This window comes from Parasteatoda tepidariorum, chromosome 2 (assembly GCF_982258835.1).
Source record: "Parasteatoda tepidariorum strain Cologne lab strain chromosome 2, Ptep-v5.0, whole genome shotgun sequence".
In the NCBI taxonomy this organism is placed as follows: domain Eukaryota; kingdom Metazoa; phylum Arthropoda; class Arachnida; order Araneae; family Theridiidae; genus Parasteatoda; species Parasteatoda tepidariorum.
The window spans coordinates 60,876,374-60,894,861 of record NC_141756.1 but is presented as its reverse complement, the minus strand read 5'-3'; the positions used below and the strand labels follow the sequence as shown (position 1 = coordinate 60,894,861).

Genomic DNA, 18,488 nt, shown 5'->3' with positions numbered 1-18,488 from the left:
ATGCTCTGATATTTCGAATCGAAATCAGTTATGGGACATTTTACAACAGAAATGGAACTCTATATCACTTGAAGTGATTAATGGTCTGTTAGAACGAATGCCACGCATATGTAAGGCTATAATAAAGGCGTAAGCTGGATGGTTCGAGGAATCTAAGATTTAAATGTTAATTTATTTAATTACAAAATACGAATAAGAATATGTTAAATATTTGACCTGTTGTAAATAAAATAGTTTTGTAAGAAGGCAAATTTTTTATACTATTGTTATTATTTTTTTTAAATTATTTATGTAATTATTGTTATACTTTTTATTTTAATTTAATATAAAGTAAAAGTATCACAATAAAACTAATACATATAAGCAATAAATATAAACAATAAATATAAACAATAATGAATAAGAGTATTTGTTTTATAATAAATATTAATTACTTGAAAATATAGAAAACATTAAAATTAAAAAGTTCTTGGGTAGAAGATGTATAGACCAAAAGACTGCATAAGTGGAATGCTCAAAAATCGAGAAAAGTACACATGGTTTTCAAAATTTTATAACTTCGTCAAAAAAAATCGAATCGATCTGAAATTTTGAGGGCTTACATATAATGGCTCAAATAACTATTTTCCATTAACAGAAAGTAGAAAAAAATTTTCTTGCAAATTTGGCAAGAGTTTAAACTTAACAATTTTTTCACCATAAAAACAATCCGTGATGAAAAGCTGGATTCAATTCGCAAAAAACAAAGTATTGCAATTTGATCATATGTAACTAACAGTAGAGGTTTCACTTTAGAACATATCAAATTTTCATGCAATTTGAATGATTTTTTGCAGTTCTATGAACATTTGAATTTAGACCTTTTCTTTGTAGATTTCATCATTTTCCCAAACTTTTGACCGGTAGTGTAAGTTTAAAAATAAGCCTGATATATTGTTGAATACTTAACACTTTATAGCAAATGAAAATGAGCTATCTAACAATTTTTCAAATGATTCGAAAAATATTTTTACTAGCACAGTTAGTAACAGAGCTATAAAAGGCGAAATATTTCTTGTAAGACTACTGAACAGTATGCCAATTACATTTATGGTAAAAAAAGGCTTGGTTTTGGTCGTAAAACTAAAATATACAGCATTTAAGAAATTGATTCGATAATATTTCTTTTGATATGGTTATGGTTTTAATGGAAATTTTTCTTTTAATAAATTATATCCCCTATTACCACACATTTAGTAAAAAAAATACAAAATTGAAAAGTAAATTTCACCGTATAAATGATTCTTTGACATGTTCGAAGGTAACATAATAAAATACCAAATTTTATCACATAAACTAAAATTTTGTCACAACTTATAAAATCATATTTTGTTGTTAGTTTTGCAAAAATAATTTCGTTAAAAATTAATGAGTTTTTTGGTATTCTTGTAAAGCCTGAAACACTGTAAATTATACATTAATCTGGTAGTTTTGACCAAGCATAGTTTTTGTCAGTATGGCAAGATAACCAAAAAAAAGGTAAGGAACCCAAACCTTAAAATTAATGACCAAGAGCCCAAATTTTTCTATTAAAACAGTATTTATTTAGTGTATCGTAATACATCATGAAAAATACAGGATTAGAAAAAACTAATAATTTAAAAAAAATCAATGTGCACTGCAATAAAAAATCTCACCATCCGAATCTTCTAGAAAAAAAAACTAGAAATCGGTCAATTTATCCACTGAGATGCAAAAGATTAATTGATATTTGACGTGCTGAAAAGATTATATTTATTTCTGAACTTGACGTGGATTTTATATTCACACTTATTCGATAGTATTGAAATATTATTAAACTGTTATACAGCTTTTTCGTGCCTTTTTTTTACTTTCTTTCTACTGTAAACAATGCCTATTTATTCTCTGCTTTAGAAGCATTTAACTCTCTTGGGATTTTTATTTTATAGGCTTGCGCTTGACTTGATATCCAAAGTAAAAAAAATTGATTAAACATAATAAGAAATGGAGTGAGACATTAGATGTTGCCATATTTAAATCTCAACGTAAAAATTTTATTTTGAGGTTTAACCTCAAACATTTAAGAATATTAAAACTGAAAAGAAATAAAAATTGATTTCAATTTGAACCGATATAATGATATAAGTTCTGTTAACTAGTTCAATTAATTCTAGTTAACTTTTGTTGATTCACTTAATCTGTATTCCTATGGTTAATGTTAAGTGCACTTGATTATTTTTTTAAAATCCTGGTAAGCATTCATTTCATTATTATTAATATGTAAACGATATTAACATAAAACAATAACTGCATATATTTTATTTACAAAACGTTCCTCTCTTTTTGTTGAAACTATAAACTTTTAAGGGAATAAAATACAGTTGAATAATAAGCAATGATGGGATTTGGGGAAAGAAGCGATCATGGAGCAGACATTTTTAATTAAAAAACGATGTTAATGAAATTAAATAATGTTTTTAATAAAAAAATTAATAGTTTTTTTTGCTTAAATATTAGTATTTAAGTTATTCATTTAACCAACTCGCTGTTTATTAAATGGGCAAAATTAGAGAATGTTTCTCTCCAATGCAATATTTTCCTATCTAATAACAGAGAAAAACCGGTTTTGGTATGCGGAGAAGACTTCAGGTTGAAATATCACTTTTCTACATGCAAACCCGACAGAGGGTTAAACTATGATGTGTTTCAAAATGTGTGATTTACAAGATATTTTAATTTCAATTAACACTGATTGCATTAATTTTAGCTACAGAGGACTGATTGTGAGGCACTATCAGTAAATCAACGAAGTCAAGCATCTCTGACTGTGGTCAGTAGGCAGAAGGGTGACCACTTTGATCAGCTTATGAAGGAACTGAAGGTTCGCGTAATCGGTCTTCATTTAACTGTTCTACCGTAAAGTGGTCGATTTCGCTCTCATATCTTCCCACTATCGAAGTGGAGGATGGATTTCCGAGGCTGAGGATCAAAATTGTGATGGGATGATTTCAGATCATCCTCAGGGATGCTTTGCAGATTGTCAACCGCAGTCCATTGTGCAGCTCTAGAGCGATGTAGGTAAACTATAAATACATTAATTTCAGATTTTTTTTAATTTTGATAAATTCTCTGATTTGACTCATGTAAAGGATAAAGTTTAACCTGCGTATTCCATAAGTAAAAAAAAAGAAGAAAAAAATGGAAATATGAATTCTTACCCTGACAATTGCGAAACTTTGTTAGTCATCAATTGATCAGAATGATTTCAATTACTTCCTAAAAATATGTATTCTTTGTTTTCAGGTAATTAAAGTTTCTATAAAGATATTTAAAAAAAATGTGTTAATTTGATTCACAGTACGGTTGAGAGAAAAAGAACCATTCGCTGTAAATTACAAATTACATGCAAGAGTTAAATGTTTCTCTTTCATCAAAAATCTTCTGTTTTTTGTTTCTATGGAAACCATTTACGCCTTCTAGAAATCAATTTCTTAAGATAACCTTGACAAAGTTTTATATTGTCAATTCATCTTTTTTAAACAAATGTAACAATGAAGAGTGATTTAAGAAAACCAATATTCTTAAATACAATATTGATTTTTATATTTTAAATTTTCTTTAAAAATATTTATTTCCTATGACACCCTTTTCTTTTTACTATATTAATTTCAGCAAAATATGACACTTTTTAAAAATCAGAATTATTAATATTCATAATAAAACCCAACAGGAACTTATCAAAACTGCAAGTGACGAATTTTATAACGTAAGATAAATAAAAAAGCTACTTTTAATCGACTTTTAAAGCTGAGTTAAGCCCATTAAAGAAATTTGATTTCTAAAATAAATGACTCTATCTATCTTTCTTTCCAAGAAGTCTTTCTTCCGAAATTGTTATTCGTGTTTAAGTCAACAAATTTATCAAAATGTGCAATTTATTACATAACCAAAGCCATTGAAAAATGCTTATGGTATTAGTGCCAATAAATAAATTCGAGAAAAAAAGTACTCATGAAAAGGTTACAAATAATAAAGAAAAAATTGTATCTATGTAAGACGCATTGATGTCAATTACAGTAAAGTAGAGATTAAAATTTTTAAAACTAGATAATTGGACAAAACCAAAGTAGTTGAAGGAATCAAAATGTGATATTCAGAACGCTTTCCTTCTTACCTCGGAAAAAAACCCTTTCATTAATTTTAGACTCAGTTTCGCTAGGACTAAGATCATTAACGTTTCGTCAAATTTCAAAGACATTTTTTCTTACTTAAATATTAATTTTTATTCCCTTCCTACTTCATATTCTTACAATCGGTTTTGCTGTGAACTTTTTAAACTTAATAAACCAAAATCAACAGCTTGAATAAGTTTTAGACGCAACATTTTAAAGTAAAAATCAAACATTATTTTCCATATTTTATTTATTTGAAGGGGAGGTATTTAAATAAATGGTTAAGGCTTTATGCATTTAACCGCTATAATTATTATTGTTATTGAATGTAAGGTTTCAAAACCTGAGAGTAGTGTCTCTCACTTTTTTTGAGGTTGAGTCATGAACTGTATATCCACTTCACGAAATTCACGTTTGTCAACTGTATTAGTTTTGAAATGATTCCAAAAAATATTATAAACTTAATGTTGACTTTCATTCATGAATCCAATCGTTTCACAAAAAAGCAAAGATTAAATCTAAATTACCTTGAAGCCTAAATGGTAAAAAAGAAATTAAGAGACGCTTTAGTGAATAATTCAAACTTTATTAATTAGTAACAACATACTAAAAATGATTTTGTACATTTTATATAAAATAACACATTTTGTAAAGCATGCGACAGAAAATGAAACATTTTAAAAATTATGCGAAAATAATCACATTTTTCCATACACATTCATTTATGTTCAAAACCAAACCTCCAACATATGGTATAAATATTATAAAATTTCAGTAAAGACAAATAAGAAATAAGCTCAAGGAAAAATCAAATACAATGTAACGGAATTATCTCAATATGAATGCCTATAATAAATGTTTAATTTATAAGAATTATAAAGTCTTGATTACTTTAATATTTTTATAATTTAGATTTGAATGCTAAAAAAAACTTAAATGATCGGGCAATAAAAAAACAAACGTCTTTAAGAAATGACTTCTTTTCTTCAATCTTAATAATCATACGCTTATAGAGCTTGATATTTTTAGAATAAGCTTATTTCTTATTATCATATTTTATGACATCTGCTAAGCTTTGTTATTTATTTCCTGTGGTTAAAAAATTATATGAAATAATAATCATAAAGCTTTTATTTTATGTTTATTGCAATTTAGATTGAGCTTATGAAAAATTTGTCCATATAACAAAACATAACATTCAGATTCAATAGTTTAAAAGAAAATATGTATGAAAATTTAAAATTATATTAATTTGAAAGTAATTACAATTTTAAATTGCAAAAAAAGTTAAAATAATTATTTTCTCAAGCTAAAATATAAAACTGGAAATAACTATTTCTTAATAAATACTTACTGTTGTAGTTAGAACACATATATTTAATTTAAATCCACAAAATACAATATTGAAGTATTTTCATCTACACAGCCGCTTATAACAGTCAACAATATTTTGTCAAACATAAATATTTTACAACACAATCATTTAAAACTCAATTCCAGAAAAAAAAAATAACTGTGGACATATAAATACATTTAGTAATACTAAAAAATAACTTATATTAAGTACAATATTCCCTGAAGTACAAAATGTAGTAATAAATAATAATGTGTTTTATTTAATGCAACATTGAATTGAACATTGACATTGAACATTGAACATTGACAATAGGACACAAATGTTGTATATATAATGACACTCAAGCAACCATTCAGAGAGTTCAAATATTGCGATGATGAAAAGCTTTAGTACCTTAAGAAAATGTAAGTGAAAATGCTTTTGTGTGTTCTATGAAAAGACTTTTCATAATAATAATTTTTTAAAGAAAACTTTTTTCTCTTTTTAATTTTTTCTTTCTTTAAATACATCTATAAGACCTAAAAATGATTTTAGTTCAAATTTGCATGTAATATAATATACCTATCTTTACTTTTTTATTGCAAATATTTTACTGTTTACTTTCTTTAAAAAAGTATTTTCAAGGAAAATGCCATGAAATTCAATGCGTTCAACGCCAATTATATAATTGCACATTGTTCATTGGAAAATATTAAACAAGTAAATTAAAAATAACAATAACTATTTTTTTAAGTTTTAGGCGAACTAAAGTTAGTATCAATATCTTACGCTCCCAGAAACCAAAATATGTATAGATAGACAAATGATTTTATTGGTGTAGAACTCTTAAACTCCGTAATTTTTTTGGAGTTAAGTCTGAAATTTTATCAATTTTTAACATAGAAACTGATTGGTATCACTTTTAACCTGTTTAAATAGTTATGGTATTTGTAAATTTAATATTTGCTTACTGCCATAAATATGAGAGACAAATCACCAGAAACATTCACCACAACATAGCACCAATTGTAATTTGTATCAAGCATATAATTTGATTTTTATAATTGCAAATTGCTAATAACAGTTTAGTAATAACTATTTGCTTATGCAAAAATACAACGGCTTTATAACAAACAGGCACAAATTTGTAAATATGTTTTGCACAAAGAATTTCATAAAAAAATTGACATTTTCTTATGCTATTCCCTCAGAATACTTAAAATCTCAGAGTATATTTTGTAATCGTTATTACCATTTTATAAATAGATTAGAATAAAGAAAACTGGATAAGATGAATAATTTAGATAAATAAAAATTAGATTTTTAAATAAGATGAAAAAAGGTTAATTTGACTTCTTGAATTGAAAGAGGATTGATGTGTATGTATCCATAAAAAAGTGCTGCGTCAAGTGAATGGTTAAAGACAAAAGTGTAATTTGGAGGAAAATAAGATTCAATAAGCAATCTGTTTGCAAAGAGTGCACAAAACTTATGGATATTAATCTATGCATGAGTTACAGAATAAATATCTTTAACTTACTAATACTTCATCACCAAAAAAGAAAAAAATAGGCAGTAAATAGTTGAGTGAACATTGGTATACACAATTAATATTAGCCTTCACAAAAAAGATGAGATGACATAAATTATATTATGATGAATATTTTCCACAATTAACTTACTGTACACCACTCTGTGTATTGTGAAGATTGTAATAATGTCCTTTTAAATTTAAAAGTTCCTGGTGGGTGCCTTTCTCTACAATTTTTCCTTTATGAATTACAGCTATTGTATCTGCATTTTTAATTGTAGAGAGTCTGTGGGCTATTATAAGACATGTACGTCCACTACTTGCTTTATCTAAGGCTTCTTGAACAACCTGTATGAAAAATTGCATTTTAGTCTAATGTACACACTATTTACTAAATACATTTTTCGTTTTAAACATTTACGTAACTAATTAATTTTATTAACCTTGATGCTATCAGAATTTTAAAATACTTAAACAGTCTCCTCTTAAGTAGTTTTTATATCAATTGTCTAAAATGAATGACATTATTTGTTAGAAACACATATTATACACATATCATAAGAAGTTTAAATAGTTTTTTCTTTATTAGCATTAATAAGTTTCATAAGCTTTGTTTTGGGATAATCAGTTGAATATCAAATTCTGAAATAGAAATTAACAACGCAACGGGAACAAGATTAAAGACATATAGACTGTCTTGGTACTGTCAACTGTCTAAACCTAAGATGCAGAGTCAAAAAGCACACAGAAATATTACATGATTAATCAGATCAAAACGCTTAGTCATAGCTGTAAAAATTACCCGATAGAGATCAGGACAAACAAAACAAAAATTAGTTTATTGTTACAGGAGTAACTAAAAATATAATTCAGTCACAACGTAAATTATTTTGTTAAAAACTGCCCGATAAGGAAAATGTCAAAGCAAAAAAGTCTGCTTACAAGTGATTACAAATAAAAATATAATTCCGTCCCATTGCAAGGTGTTGTGGTAAAAATTGCCGGGTAGGGATAAAAGCACACCACAAAAGTCTATTTATACGTTGTTATAGAAGTAACAAAAAATATAATTCAGCAATAATGTTTGAAAACTGAGGTAACTAAAGAAAGTTTATTTATATGTACTTATTCGAAAACTACTGATAACATACATATATATATATATATATTTCACATCATACAAAAACAAAAAATAAGTTACTACATATTATAAAAAATAATATAAGGAAAAGGCTATAAATTTCACTAAAAAATATTGTCAGTAAATTTTGAATAAATGAATAATTAAATAAAAATATTTTTCGAAATCACTATAGTTGCACTTATTTTACGTTAAAATAAGTATTAACGATATCATATTCTCTAGATTTGCTTTGAAAAAAATTTAATTTTATCATCCAATCAGTTGATTAATGTGTAAAGTAACCTCCTGAACTCGAATATGCCCTCCATTTGACCCCCTGACACATTGGTTTCTTAGAACTAGCCCTTTACTTTTCACTTTTTGACAATTTTAATTCCATAAATTTGATTAGAAGGAAAGAAAAAAAAATTACTTAATCAATAAACTTTGCATGAAGGCTGTAATAATGAAAAGTTCTAAACCAATTATACTGTATTTATTTGATGAGAGTTTAAACATACCTTTTCACTTTCTGCGTCGAGGGCAGAAGTTGCTTCATCAAGAAGTAATATTTTTGGATCTCTTACGAGAGCTCGAGCAATAGCCACTCTCTGCTTCTGGCCACCACTTAATTGCGTGCCTTTGTCACCAACTGGAGTGTCGTAGCCCTTAATACAACAAAAATATTGAATAACATAAATTAATTATAATCAAATTGTAAGTATTTTCAGTAAATAATAAAAGTGAGTTATGAAATTTCTTGTATTTCATAATAATATTTATGTGTGCAATACACTTGTTAAAACTTTTAATAGCATGCAATATACAACAAATATTCACGTTTAGTACAGGATGAAATTAAATGAGTTAAAATAACAACAACCATTCACATATTTTGAATGCATTAATTAAGCAAAATCGCTTTCATGCATTATTAAAGGGTGAGGTCAATAAGAAAAAAAATCATAAATATTTTAGATGAATCATTAACATAAGCTTAGATTCTTTGAGGTAATATAAATAGACTCCTGCAAAATTTCCCATAAAATTATCACGTATATACTTTTTACCTAGTGCCATTTACAAATGTTCCATAAACTGGTTTATATACAATCCATTTGTGTAGCGCACGCGATAAATAAATTAAAGTAAGTTTTTCTTTTTATAGGTATTCACTGACACGCTAACAATTCATAATAGCAATGGAAATATCATAACAAGAAAATGAATGACGTTAGTTCTAATACGAAATGTTAAATTAATAATATAATGTAGAGTTGTATATATATATATATATATATATATATATATATATATATATATATATATATATATATATATATATATATATATATATATATATATATATATATATACATATATATATATATATATATATATATATATATATATATATATATATATATATATATATATATATATATATATATATATATATATATATATATATATATATATATATATATATATATATATATATATATATATATATATATATATATATATATATATATATATATATATATATATATATATAATAACCAAAACTAAATTTTCAAAAGAAATAAGGAAATTTTACCTGGGGCAATGAAGAAATGAAGGTATGAATATTGGCTTGACGTGCTGCTTCGATAATTTCTTGCATTTCAACTGATCTAGAATTGTCTCCATATGCTATGTTTTCAGCTATGCTATAACTGAATAAGACAGGTTCTTGTGATACAAGACCGATGTGAGATCGAAGATTAGCCACTTTTATATCCAAAACATTTTCTTCATCCAGCATCTAATTTAAAATATAAAGAAACATTATATTTTATCTATAGTATTACAAGAATATAATTCGCGTAGGAATATTACTTTTGCTGTCAGAATAAAATCACATAATTTTTTAAAAAACGTAAGCAAAATTTTTTAGATCCACGCTGTTCAAATAAAATAATACTTATTTTAAATCGTTGATAACTTCATTAAATGCCGTTGTTACCAAAAGCAGTTCCACGGAATATTAGAGGAGTCCCAAGAGTCATGATTTTTTTTTGCTGAATGATATAACTCAATACATTGAGGTCAGAGCTACCAAAATAAGGTAAAATTTAGAGTATTTACGTCTGTATGGGAACACTAAAAATCAGGGATGAGATTAGCCAAAACAGCTGAATTTCCACGATAGTAAATTTTACGCAAGTGCAACCCTTTAATAATAAATTCCAGACAGTTTAAGGTAATAAATAATGTGTTGATATACAATTTTGTACTAATCTATTATTATAAAAACGATTACATTTATACTTAACATTTAGTGAAAAAAATTACCAATTGAAAAAATAAAGCTGGAAATTATATTTTTTCTCAGTTCACATAAGAGACAATTACTACTTGAAAAACTACCTGGTTTAGCAAATTAAAACTACTGAGAATATATATTAATATTTCATTTCTTTTAATAAATACTTTTATGTGATTTATAGCAAATATATCAGTAATATTACTTTTTAAATTATATTGGAGAAAAAAACTTTAACAATAGACCGAATCATTATGTTCATATTATAGTCTAATCTAACTACAGCCCTCTGAAACATATCAATAACAGTTAAGTAAAAATATATAGTAACTCCTTAACATACAAAAAATGCTATTTTAGTTTGAAAAATTACATGACAATCAGCAACTCTTTAGATAATTGTTTTTTATTTGATAAGAATTTTGCATTTTATAGCATAAATAACAGCAGTTATAAAAAAAATTTTGATGATGAGTTAATTAACTTTTTTCCCCAAAAAATTTTTTTTAATTAAATCCCTTTTTAAGTGATTGCTTTTGTTTGCCATATCTTTTATGTTTGCTATATTTAGTCGTTAGTCGTTTGTTATATTTAGTCATCTTCAAACATCTTGTGACAAATCCTATTTTTTCTTTTTTGCAAGCACAGAATGTAAGTTTTGAATATATTCCCTTCCAGTTTCTCTGATGTTGTAACACTTACATATACTAATAATCGTCGTTAGAAAAACAGTCACCTTTATAGTAACTATTTAAAAAAAAATTTCTTAAAATTGCGTGAATATGAATAACAATTATGGATTTTGAAATCACATGAATATGAAACTAGATATACGATTTTGAAAATGAGAAAATACAAACTGGGATATAGAATTTTTAAAACGCGTAAATACAAATCACGATTCATAATTTTTAGATCGCGTAAATACGAATCATGATGCGTAATTTTTAGATTGCATAAATAAGAATTATGATGCATAACTTTCAGAATGAGTGAATGCGAATCCCAATGCCTTATTTTGAAATCACGTATAAATACGAAAATCAATGTTTGATATTATAAACCGCATGAGCAAATCAACACATTGAATTTTAAACTTGCGTGAATACGAATCACTACATAGGCTTTTAAAAAGACGTAAATACGAATCACAATATCGGATTTTTAAATCTCGTAAATAAGAATCGCAGCGTACAATATTCAAATCGCGTGAATAAGAATCGCAACACGCAAATATGAAAAGCTATGTTTGATATTAAAATCGTGTGAATAAGAATCGTGATATTAGCAGATTCCAGGCTTAGGACCTCTAAAAGGCTTGTCAGAAGCAGCGTCGTTTGAACTACGAAAATCGGATCTATCTGGAGGGCGGTTAAAAATTTGGAAAATCTTATCTGCTGCGTGTAAAAGGGAAGAAAATAGGTAAAATAAGTAAAAATGAGAAAGGATTGGTAGCTATGTAGTTTGAATTTTCTGTTTCTCTTTGAAAATCGGTGAATTTTCTGAAAAAGTGGAATACTTATAAAAAAAATGAAATTTTTAGAAAATCTGCTGAAATTTAAGAGATAAAGCTGAAATTTAAGAGATAAAAGTGAAAAAAGCGGATATCCGCTAAAAAGCGGAAAAATCTCATCCCTGTAAAAAGTACTGTAATTTTTACCGAAATGGTTTGGTAATGGGTTTAATAAAATTAACAATAAAGTTTTATTTTATAATATGAGTAAAATTTTGTTATTTGTGGCAAAATGTGATTATTTTATCATGATGGCTTGGAGCAACGGTTCCCAAATGGTGCTTCACAGAACCTTAGGGCTCCGTGGAAGATTTAAAGGGGTTTTGCGAGTTAGGAATTTTTATAACCAGTATATGAGTTTAAAAGCCTCTGAATATATTTCCTCTGATTATAGCTTTTAGAGAGGGATTCCGTATGCGGCCAAAGTGTAAGGCCGTGGTACCACGGTGTACCCGGAAAATAAATGAGGGTTGCCGAAAAGTGAAAACGATTTGAGGTCTATCATTAATCTCTTATGAATGATTTATTTGAAAGAAAACAGTGTCTAGGTAGAGTAGATAGAGCTTTAGATATCTATAAACATGAATATTATGTCCTGAGTGAATGATCTGCTAGGCTTTTAATTTATGACGGTGAAAAAAAAAGATTTTTAAGAGATTATCTTCTAAAGGAAAAAAAAGAAATATATATATATATACAACAAAATAAATAAATACAAAAAAACACGAAGAAAGTTAAGAAAAACAATAAGTTTCATTTATTGTGCATAAGATGCAAGTAAACAGAACTCATTAGATAGGTTCAAAATGAAGATAAAACAAAGGAAAATTACAGGCATATGAAAAAAGGGGGGGGGGAGAAAATAATAATAAAAAAAAATAGCAAACAACTGAGAAGAAGAAAAAAAAGGATAATTTTTTTTTAAAAAATCCGGAAAATAAAGGATATAATCTTTTCATCAGCCCACACGATTATATCCGCAGAAAAGAGTGCTTTCTGATATTGTATCAATTTTATTTTCAATAAATTTTGCTTTGGCTATATTGATACAATATCAGAAAGCACTCTTTTTCGCAGATATAATCGCGTGGGCTGATGAAAAGATTATATCCTTTACTTTTCGGATTTTTTTAAAAAAAATTATCCTTTTTTTTCCTTCTCAGTTGTTTGCTATTTTTTTTATTATTATTTTCTCCCCCCCCCCTTTTTTCCCCATAGGTAAAAAAGGGGGTAATTTGTAAGGTGTGTAATTTTCCTTTGTTTTATCTTCATTTTGAACCTATCTAATGAGTTCTGTTTACTTGCAGCTTATGCGCAATAAATGAAACTTATTGTTTTTCTTAACTTTCTTCGTGTTTTCTTGTATTTATTTATAATAAAAAAATTAAAAAAATGTTTCCTTCTTTTTTCTTCCTCTAGTTGTTTTTTATTATTTTTATTATTATTTTTCTTTTCCCGCCCTTTTTTCATATGTCTGTAATTTTCCTTTGTCTCAGCTTCATTTTGAATAAGATTTGAATATCAAGGATAACTCGTTGATTCTGCACCTGGTTCGCTTCGTTTCATATATATATATGGGAATAGGGAATATATAGGGGAATCTTGGGAACGAGCTCTCTAATTCCTAAGTAACCGCAGCTCAATGAGAGTATATGGTTGGAAAATAATAATGTCGCAAAATAAATGCGAATTGCTTCACCGAAATTTATTCCATCATTAGTAAAGCTAAGCAGCGAGCGATTTGCACTAAACGAATTATCAATTCTTTGAAGAATGGATGTATATTTCTTTTAATTTTTATTTTCAACTATAATATTACTAGTTGAATCTGATTGAGAAAAAATATAACCAGTAATAAATCCGTATTGAAAAACACTAGCACAAAACGAAACCATGAACAGCAAACAAAACCATGACTACGGAACCATGACCAAAACAGAAATACATCTATCAACTCAATTAATAAAGTTAAAATAATTCTTTTTTTGCTTATGACGGTGGCTTTACGTTATTAGATGAAGGAAAACACTTAAATAGTAATCCATCCCATCAAAATGAAGATTAACTGTATTTAGTATCTTTAGGGCATAATTCTATTGCTCGACACCAACCCAGGATAGTAAAAATTTATCATAATTGAATGATTTTCTCTGATATTTGTTTTCTTTCGAGTACCTAAAAAAAGCTTTTTCCACCATATGTATTAAATACGCGAGGTATATACACTGAGTGACCAAATTATTATGGCCACCTCAAAGTTTTATGCAAATGAGTTATTGCGTCACAGCGCTGCTACTAGAGGGCAAGATAACTATAACACGGGAATGCTGGACAAGTGAGTCATCAGTTATACTGTGTTGCTTGCTCAGATATGGGAAAGAAAAGTGATTTAACTGAATTTCAACGTGTTAGCAGTTGTTAATGTGTACATAGAATGGACAATCAAGCAAAAAACCGGGTCTCAACGTCAGATTTGTGGTCGTCACAGGGTACTTGAATGCTCGATCAGAAAGAGGGTAGGTCAGGGTTGTGCAGCGCAACAGGAGAGCAACAGTGCGACAAATTGCAAGTGATCTTAATCAAGGAGCAACTGTGAACGTCTCTGAACGGACTGTTCGATGCACATTGCGCCGTATAGGTTATAGAAGCAGACGACCTGTTCGTAAGCCTCTACTGTCTGCTTTAAATAAGCGCAAACGTCTCCAATTTGCAAAGGAGCACAAACATTGGACAGTAGATGACTGGAACATGGTCATGTGGTCCGATGAATCACGATTTCAAATGCATCGCGCAGATGGTAGGATGAGAATATGGAGAAAACAGCACGAAAGCATGAACTCCAACTGCATTGCCACGACACTTCAAACTGGTGGTGTCAACGATATGGTATGGGGAATGTTCTCTTGGTATTGTATGGGTCCTTTAATTCCTGTACCACAACACCTTAATGCCCAAGGGTATTTAAGCATCATCGCAGATCAAGTACATCCATTTATGTCATTGGTGTACTCTGGCGGGGATGGATACTTCCAGCAGGACAACGCTCCTTGTCATAAAGCTGGCATTGTCCTCAGAGGGTTAGAAGAGCATGACGGAGAATTTAACTTGCTTCTTTGGCCAGCACAATCCCCAGATCTCAACCCAATTGAGAATTTGTGGGCTGAAATTGAACGGGTGTTCAGACAGATGGATCCAGTACCATCGAATTTGCAGGAATTGGCAAGGGCATTTCAGCGAGCATGGTCTGGCATACCTTCTACCACCTACCAACATCTCATAGAATCCATGCCCAGACGAATTAAGGCAGTAATACGCGCAAAAGGTGGCCCAACAGCGTACTGAAGGGGTGGTCATAATAACTTGGCCACTCAGTGTATGCATTAATATATGTATATGTATTAATGCGGTTTTAGAAAGTCAAATATTCTTAATGTTCCTCACTATGTTATAAGTTTAGACACAATTATTACGTCAATCACCACACTTAACTAAGCATCATGGGCTTCAATAATAGCATGGCGAACTTTTACTTTTTTCCTAAACGAATTAGTACCATTTCTTCGTTAATTTTTCTTCTTAGTACATAGTGTATTTTGTTTATTTCAGTTAGTCCCTATCTTCAATATTAATCAAGCATCATTTGCGTCAATAATAGATAAGAAATTTTTACCTTTCTTCTTAACTATTTAGTAATATGTCTCGATTAAATTTGCTTTTCAGTATACATAACACATTAATTTTGTTTCAAATAACATTGATCAAAAATTATTTAGATTTTTAGAACTTTGTTCTAAAAGAATAATTAAGCAAAATAAACACATGGTTTCAAATTACTTAAGGAATACTTATTCGGTGATGTAGTTTACTTAGAAATTGTAGAACGATTACCTAATTAAAATTTCCTAATTAAAACCTAATTAAAATTACCTAATTAAAATTGCAGAACGATTTTTAATATCGGAGGCTAACATCCCCTTTTTAGTTACTATCTTAATTTCAGAACACTTTCAATAACAGTTCTGGAGTTACAAAGAGAGACAGGCAACCAAATTCTTCGTTTTATTATTATTATAGATACCTTATTGAAATTGTATATCACAACGAATATCTTCTTATTGATTGCAATTAAATCTCTGGAGTCGATTTTAATTTTAATTTTCATAAAATATGTTTCCATGTTCACCTCATCCATTGCTAGATACATAGTCTTAAGCGTATGAAATATACATTCTATGCATATATTAAATATTTTGCAGCATACGAGTAGTATATTTCTGGGTGCTGTGAGACAATTTTAAAACTCATCAGGGTATCGAGAGTTGGAAAATTTGGAAATACCTGCTTTAATGGATTGTTATTAGAAAAATAGCTGAAAAATGGGCTTTTGAAAACAAAGTAAAACTATTCTCGAAGCTAATTATTGAATGTTCAGGAATATTAAAAATTTAAAAAATATCTCTTTATGGAGAGAACGATGTCAACAAAACATTACTATATGACAATTTTGATAAATTAAATAATAAAATAAAAAATTAACTTAATACGTAAAGATACAAGATATAATACTGATAAAAGTTCTTAATTGCATATCAACTGTAATGTTTGTGTGAATTATAGGAAAAACTAATGAATATTTCAGGAAATTGAATAAATAGTGAGTAAAACTAAAAAAAAATTTGTTCCGACTTTTGTAACTTACCACATTGCCCTGCAAAGGATCGTAAAAACGTTCTATCAGCTGTACACAAGTACTTTTACCGCATCCACTACTTCCCACTAGAGCCACAGTCTTTCCTGGCTCTATGGCTAAATTTAAACCTCTCAAAATTTTTACATCAGGTCGACTTGGATAGTTGAAGTACACTTTTTGAAAATCTACGTAGCCTCTAACTTCATTCTAAATTAAAGGAGAAATTTAGGATATAAATTTGCAATATTAATTCATCAGTAAAATATGAATGTTAGTATCTTACCAACCGTTTGAGTTTTATTGCGCATTGTTTTTTCCTTATAAAGAATTGAAAGAATGTATCCAAATTCTCACACATCAATTATATTGAATTTTTGTGTGCAATTATTTTCTGTATAATGAAAATGATGCAGTCTCTGTATTTAGTGGCAAAAATTTGATGTTGAATTCGAATTATAAATGTATTACATGAAAATGAACACATTTCCTGTTACTTTTGTGAATTCAACGTAATATATATGTAAATACTAAACATTTTCCGTATAAGTAAATTAAACTTTGGGTATCTTTCTTTTTAGGCGTTTAAAATACATTCATGCTTTAGATAAATATAAATGTAGGTTTTTTATCTGACATTGTTCTCAAACATAACTTTTTTTAGAGTACATTTGTATGAATTAGAAGCATACTGTTTTATGAGACGTTTATTTCGCTCATAGTTTCTATGATTTTTAGATTAATGAAATTATGTTTTTTTCATTATAAAACGTTCATTTTTCAGTAAATCAAAATTATCGGTATAAAAACCTCAGAAACCATCTGACTTTAAAATATGTAATCAAAAAATGTTTGTAACGTTCATAAATCCAATAATAACACACATTTAAATATAGTTTATGAGAGATTAAAGGAAATGATTTATTTTCACAGAAGTGACAATAGGAAAGAAATTTGTTTCGACTATTAACTTGAAATTTGCAACAAAATTTTTATAATGGAGGTGATAAAAATAACTAAATTAGATATTGATTATAGAGTTGTAATTAAGTTGTTGTTGTTGTTGCACGCAATCATTGGCCAGCAGTGCTAGACCAGGTCCATAACGTTATACACCTTCAAAAAATCCAACACCGTCAATGGATCATCTGCTAAATCCTGTTTGGTGAACCCCAGGCACGTGAGGATGTGGTGAGGACAGGCCTGGTTAGAAGAACAGTTGGTACCTCTCCTATATAAAACTTGAGTTCAAACGAGTTTGAAACGGCCCCTTACTTTTTTTTAAAATTATCTTATCTTAAAATTTTTCAGTAATTACGTTCCAAAATTGCATTCAGCTGTTGTAGCATAATTTGGTAACGAATTTGTGGAGCTTGATAAGTTAGTCGCCAAATTATTAAAAATTCTTTAGAAAACTGTATTTTATTAATTTTTTATAATAATTACTGAAAAGCGTATAATTAACATAATTCAAGATGATGAAGATAATTAAAAGTACAATTTCAAATGCACATTAACATAAAAGGAGGCGCCCTGATACCTAAATGGAAATGCACGATGATGCTTTCTTGCATAAATTGCTCCCATTGTTTATGATGTAACCGAATTTACATTTTTATTGTTTTTTACAACAATAATATCTTTTATTATATACACTCTATAACAAAAAAATCGACGCATCAAGAACGCACTAAGAAGCGCAAAATCGACGCTCGATTAGGCTGGAATGATGTCGACTAGGGACGTATAGTCTTTAGCGACGAATCCCGCTTCCAACTGTGTCCAGACGATCATCGAAGACGTGTTTGGAGACGCACA

General features: G+C 28.3%; 1 protein-coding gene across 2 annotated transcripts in view; it reads right to left on the bottom strand.

Annotated features, from left to right (window-relative positions):
- Positions 1 to 4,737: 4,737 nt before the first annotated feature.
- Positions 4,738 to 18,488, bottom strand: part of LOC107453349 (ATP-dependent translocase ABCB1) — a 50,721-nt gene continuing 36,970 nt past the window's right edge. For both annotated transcript variants that reach the window (XM_087157409.1, XM_087157410.1), the window contains exons 23-26: positions 16,683 to 16,880; positions 9,763 to 9,969; positions 8,684 to 8,830; positions 4,738 to 7,387 (exon numbers count right to left, since the gene is read on the bottom strand). In XM_087157409.1, coding sequence (XP_087013535.1) covers positions 7,187 to 7,387; positions 8,684 to 8,830; positions 9,763 to 9,969; positions 16,683 to 16,880 — 753 coding nt within the window. In that variant the 3' untranslated portion in view covers positions 4,738 to 7,186. The remainder of the gene's footprint in view (positions 7,388 to 8,683; positions 8,831 to 9,762; positions 9,970 to 16,682; positions 16,881 to 18,488) is intronic.